At 38.9% G+C, this 6,373-nt stretch overlaps 1 protein-coding gene across 1 annotated transcript; it reads left to right on the forward strand.

Annotated features, from left to right (window-relative positions):
- The first annotated feature begins 4,974 nt into the window (after window positions 1-4,974).
- On the forward strand, window positions 4,975-6,061 carry LOC110258772 (olfactory receptor 10C1-like). The gene has a single exon (XM_021082026.1). It carries the CDS (start codon window positions 5,000-5,002, stop codon window positions 5,960-5,962), a length of 963 nt encoding a protein of 320 aa, XP_020937685.1. The 5' UTR covers window positions 4,975-4,999; the 3' UTR covers window positions 5,963-6,061.
- Window positions 6,062-6,373: the final 312 nt, after the last annotated feature.

The following is a 6,373-nucleotide window of genomic DNA, read 5'->3' on the forward strand; positions in this document are numbered from 1 at the left end:
GTGAAGTCCGGGCCTCCCACAGCCCTTCTGGTAGTCCCACTGGCCCTCCAACCAGCCAAGGGGGGCTTGTCTTCCCTGTGTAGGACCCCAGGGCTGGGGTGCCTAATTTATGGCTGGAACCATTCACTCCCTGGAGAGGATCTCTGCCCATGAAATCTCTCTTTTCCTCAGAGTCCCCTCCCCAGAGGCACAGGTCCTGACCTGATGGTTCTCTTCCATGTGGATATTTCTTACGGCCTTCATTGTGCAGAAGTCTTTCTCCCAGACTCCAGTTAGTTTTCAGTGAAAACTGTTTCACACGTAGATGTATTTTTGATGTGTTCATTGAGGAAAGGAGTCCCCTATCCTCCTACTCTGCCATCTTGTTCTCCTCCTGTGCATAATTCATTTAATGGGGCTGCAATAAGGAGGACTTTCGATCCGAATGACAACTTCCTCTTCCCTGGTCTTTCTCCTTTGCCATTATATCATGTCAGTAATAGGTATTCAATACTTTACCCACTTTTTATTTCATTTAAAAAAATAAATATTCAGGGAGTTCCCGTCGTGGTACAGCAGAAACGAATCCATCTAAGAACCATGAGGTTGCGGGTTCGATCCCTGCCCTTGCTCAGTGGGTTAACGATCCGGTGTTGCCATGAGCTGTGGTGTAGGTCGCAGACCAGCTTGGATCCTGCGTTGCTGTGGCTCTGGCATAGGCCGGTGGCTACAGCTCCGATTAGACCCCGAACCTGGGAACCTCCATATGCCACAAGAGTGGCCAAAGAAATGGCAAAAAGACCAAAAAAAAAAAAAAATTCAGTACCTTACAGTTTTTCATCATCCTAGCATATATCTTTGACTCTTAGGGTTTCTTTATTACTTTTAATAGAAACAAATGTGCTCTTTGTCACACTCATGTGTAACTAGAAAATTATTATGATTTGTTAATTTGAATCTTTTAAAATAACCAGAATAGGAGTTCCCGTCATGGTGCAGTGGAAAGGAATCCAACTAGGAACCATGAGGTTGAGGGTTCGATCCCTGGGCTTGCTCAGTGGGTTAAGGATCCGGCGTTGCTATGAGCTGTGGTGTAGGTCACAGACCCAGCTTAGATCATGTGTTTTTTTGTGGCTGTGGTGTAGGCCAGCAGCTGTAGCTCCAATTAGATCCCTAGCCTGGAAACCTCCATATACCGTGGGTGCAGCCCTAAAAAGGTTAAAAAAAAAATCAGAATAAGTACTAACTGCTTCTATATAATATATGAAAGTTATTTATTTTTGATGCTGAATTTTTAATTCAAACAAAAATTTTAAATCTGAGCATTTCATATTAATAGCTAACAGTGTCAAATATTTGGCTCCACCAGTACATGTCACTTGAATTAATATCACATTGTGCACACAGTCTATGACAGCAGTTATCTATGATAGCAGTTATCTATGATATAGGTTACTCATTATATTCTATATTTATTTTTACTTTTGTTTTTACATTACCTTTTATATATATTCATTTTGCTTCCTAAATGTTCATAATTAACAAAAAAATAGAGACAGACAAGTCCACTGCAATTCCTGAGAGACAGAATCAAACCACTTTCTGACATTCTAGTGAGAAGAAAATATGTCTCCTGGGAAAGAAAGGCATGATAAGGATTCAGAACAGGGGGAAGGAATGAAGTAAAACATATTCATATTCCTTTTTTTCGGATGAGAAAGGTTAAAATATATGTCATATAATCAGCACAGACCTGCATGCTTGTGTGTGTGTGTGTGTGAGTGTGTGTGTGTGTGTGTGTGTGTGAGTGTGTGTGTGTGTGTGTGTGTGTGTGTGTGTGTGGCTGAGGGCATTGCTAGGAAGGACATAATGCTCCCTCAGGAGACACAATCTTCCTGGAATCAGACAAGGTCCTGATGACAACAAAAGCTTCTCAGTGCATAGTCTTAGAAGTGAGGACTGGGGAAATTTACATCCTCTGAATGTGGGGAGGTTATAAGGAGAGCATGCAGACAAAATCAGGGAGTGGCTACTCAGAAGCTAATATCATCTACTTTTTTCCCTCAAAAATTATGATTAAAGGTATGTAATATAAATGATTTCTTAAGAGGGTTGTATAAGATGGATTAAAGTATAAAAATGAATAGCTAACACTCAAAGCATTATTCAGTTCTGGACATTATTTTAATCAGTTATTTTCTCCTTCTTTGAAGACTATCAAAATTTACTCAGTTTACCAGTGACCCAGTCATAAAACTGCTGTAAGTTATTCTAAATTAATTATTTCCCAGGAAATAGACATATCTCTTATCTTTGGGTAATTGGAAATGCCTCCATTATCCTGTACCTGTTATTCCCATCAAGTGATAAAACAGTTTCTGCTAGCTTATGTTAAGGCATCACTTTGTTAAAATACTAAGTGATGCTGAAATAAGTATGGATAAATGGTGGGAGGCAATGGGATATCATCTATGCAATATTTAATGACCAATTTACATAAATTATATATACTATTCAAGCATTTTGGAAATAATTTTAGCATAATGAAGATTAATATTTATTGAGTTTTTATTGTATTCTGGGCACTGTACTAAGTGTTTCAGGTAAAATATCTAATCATTATCTTATGTTTTCCTTTGGCTGATAGGAAATAAACATTTCATTATGAAAAAAGAGATTAAGAAGGGACTGAGTCAGTTAAGAACAGTCCTAATTATGTGGAGCTGACTCCAAATGAATCAGTTCTGCTGGGTTATTTCCAAAGCAGAGCTGCAGAGAATGTGCATGTCTTGGATCGTGGGCTGGGTAAGGTGACACATGAAGCAAAGCCATGAGCTACTAAATTTATCCTTTCTCCTTCTCGATGTATTTCTTTCAGATATCCAGCTATCATTAAAACTCCATCTCAAGATTTAAACCTGCAGAATCTTGTCAATGTTCAATGACCACTTGACCTTTCATTACACTGAGCAGGAATCTATAAAACAGTTTATCATTGGGCATGAAACGCCTATATCTTTAGATTAACAAAACAGTGCATATTCAGGTGGTGACTGATTCTTAATACAGGTTATTTTTATATAATGGCAATAGCAGACAATATTGTATGCAGAGTCCTATGAGTTCGTTAACATGAGACTTCTAAAGGGCAAGGGTTTTTGAGGGTGATAAAGTACACTTTAATTTCTTATTTTGAATTCATCACTGCCTGTACAATGTTGGCACGTTTAACACAAAACGACTCAGCAAGAAAGATGGGAAGGGTTTCATCATCCTTCCTTCATGTGGACATGATAAATCAGAAACTTTAGGTCAAGAAAATATTATCAGATGGGAGACAGAGAATGTTCATGCCAAATTGTACTGCCTGGGATGCTCCTTTCTGCAGACCCCTGACACCTGCCTTGAATATCTCACACTCTTTCTGTAGGCAATGATTAAAATTAAACATTCTTGGTATATACACAAAATGATTAAAATTAAACATTCTTGGTATGTACACAAAGCTGGCCTCTAGTACATGGATCTCAGGTCAACCAACAAAAGGTCAACAGAGAGCAAATCCAGAAAACAATAGAAAGTGTAATGAAAAAAATCTGATTTTACCTGATGTGAAATTATTCTAAGTGAGAGCGAGGAAGAAGAGAATTTAACATTTGCTTGCTTTCTCACTTCTAATGAGACCTATACATTTACTTCTATAGTATTTAATATTTACTTCTAGACAGAGTATCCTTCTTTGACTGTTTAAATATTTAGAAGCATTCACAGATCTTCACTATCTCAGATATCTCAGTTTTTCAACTGTCTCTGAAGTTTGTGAGGTTTTAAAAAGTACTTACCACAGGATGTCTTTTTAATTCACCCTGCGGGTCTAAGAATATCACATGACTAAGAGCAGGCATCAGCCTTTGTACAGTCAGCCCACACTGTGGGCCATCCACCAGCAGGTTTCTCTCATTCCCACACCCTCTGACACCAACCCACAGCACAGGCATTTGCTGTCTACAGTCTAAATGGCGAGAGATATTTATGAAATGAAATTTTGTGATGTCCCTAGTTAAGAAAGAGTCAGGCATTCGCCTTTGCTGGTTGGAATTTCTGCCTTGTTCCTTCCATCAGAGTCACCGGGGAAACTTGCAATTTGTCCCAGATCCACAAAGACAGAATGAGTAAGATATACGTTTATGTTTTTAACTGACAAAAGGGATGACAATTTCTTCACATCCAGAGTTTTCTATGCAACTGCGTAGGCTATGATTGAGAAGTCAGGACATCTAAGAAAATATTTGGGGTTAAAAAAAAATAACTAAACTATTGTCTGTTTTCTTTGCCACAGCCTTAACTGAATTGAGTTGCTATGTGGGAAACGTAGATATTAAATTTTATAATTACGTCAATCACAGTGCAAGGCAAATGCTTAATAATACTTTAACATAAGTGTAACTGCTTTATAATAAAATACTTGATGTGCAAGCAACTTTTTCAACAGTCATATACGCTGATGGTCCCTGTAATCGTGCAGAGTTGCTACTTCACATTTATGAATTTTGAATCAGTCTACTTCTTTCCATCTTTTTTTACATATTAAATCCAGGACCTACAATAGTAACTGAAAAATACTTTGAAAATACTCTTTGCTCAATAAATAGTGTTTAATAAATGAGTAAAGAAAGCAAGTCAGTGGCTAAAGAATAGGAAAGAAATAGGTAGGTATGGGAGGACCTTTATTTGGTAGTATTTGGCAAATGATTAAAAAAAAGAGATGAGAAAGAATTTTACTTAATTTTTTTCCATTATATATCTACTGACCAGATATATTTCTGACAAATCAACCAGGATAATAAACATACAATAGGATTTGGTTTCAAGATGAGGGTAACTTCCAAACTTTGAATTTTAGAATAGCAGAAAAGAAATCTATCTCTCTGGCTCACGAGAGCTTGTTAAGAGTAAGAGAAAGATTCATCTTTCCTTCTGAAAGACTCTTGATGATGACCTTGCCTTCTTTTTTTCAGGCATGACCTTCAATTGTTCCTTGTGGCAGGACAACAGCATGTCTGTCAAACGCTTTGCCTTTGCCAGATTCTCTGAGGTCACTGAACAGTGTTTCCTTTTGTTTACCCTCATCCTGCTCATGTTCTTAGCATCACTGACGGGCAATGCTCTCATAGCCACTGCCATCTGGACCAACCCGGTCCTCCACACCCCCATGTACTTCTTCCTGGCCAACCTGTCTCTCTTGGAGATTGGCTACACGTGCTCTGTCATACCCAAGATGCTGCAGAGCCTTGTGAGCGAGGCCCGAGGAATCTCTCGGGAGGGGTGTGCCACACAGATGTTCTTCTTCACATTATTTGCTATCAGTGAGTGTTGTCTTTTGGCCGCCATGGCTTTTGACCGCTATATGGCCATATGCTCCCCACTTCACTATGCAACACGAATGAGTCATGGAGTGTGTGTCCATTTGGCAATGGTTTCTTGGGGAGTGGGATGCATGGTAGGCTTGGGCCAGACCAACTATATTTTCTCCCTGGACTTCTGTGGCCCCTGTGAAATAGACCACTTCTTCTGTGACCTCCCCCCTATCCTGGCACTTGCCTGTGGGGATACCTCCCATAATGAGGCTGCAGTCTTTGCTGTGGCCATCCTTTGCATTTCCAGCCCATTTTTACTCATCATTGCTTCTTATGGCAGAATTCTAGCTGCTGTGCTCAGCATGCCCTCACCTGAGGGTCACCGAAAAGCTCTTTCCACCTGTTCTTCCCACTTACTTGTAGTAACACTCTTCTATGGCTCAGCATCTGTCACCTACTTGAGACCCAAGGCTAGCCATTCACCAGGAATAGATAAACTCCTAGCCCTCTTCTATACCGTGGTGACATCCATGCTCAACCCCATCATCTACAGTTTACGGAACAAGGAAGTCAATGTAGCTCTTAGGAGAACTCTAGGCAAGAAAAAAGTATTGACTCATAGGTAGATAGAAGAAGATGACACAAATTGCTCTTTGAAAAAGATGCACACTCAATCTAAGAGAAAACAAAAGAACAAGAGGGAAAGAAAGAAATGTACTTGCCAATCTTTTGTAAAAACCTCCTTTGGATTAATAACTCTGCATATAATAGTGGTAATATGATAAAGAATGGAGAACTGTGACTGTTACTGTGACAACTCATAGTATAGAATGAATACGTTCTGCCATTCTAACATACAGCATGGTAACTGTAGTTAATAATACTGTATTATATACTTCAAATTTGCTAACAACGTAGATCTTAAGTGTTCTTACCACACACACACACAAAAGACAACTATGTGAGGCAATGAATGTGTTACTTAATTGTGGTAATCATTTCACAATAGATACATATATCGAATCATTACATTATAC

This window comes from Sus scrofa, unplaced genomic scaffold, assembly GCF_000003025.6.
Source record: "Sus scrofa isolate TJ Tabasco breed Duroc unplaced genomic scaffold, Sscrofa11.1 Contig422, whole genome shotgun sequence".
NCBI lineage: Eukaryota > Metazoa > Chordata > Mammalia > Artiodactyla > Suidae > Sus > Sus scrofa.

Excerpts from the sequence above, each read along its gene's own strand:
- LOC110258772 (XM_021082026.1), top strand. The coding sequence starts at position 5,000 with ATGACCTTCAATTGTTCCTTGTGGCAGGACAACAGCATGTCTGTCAAA.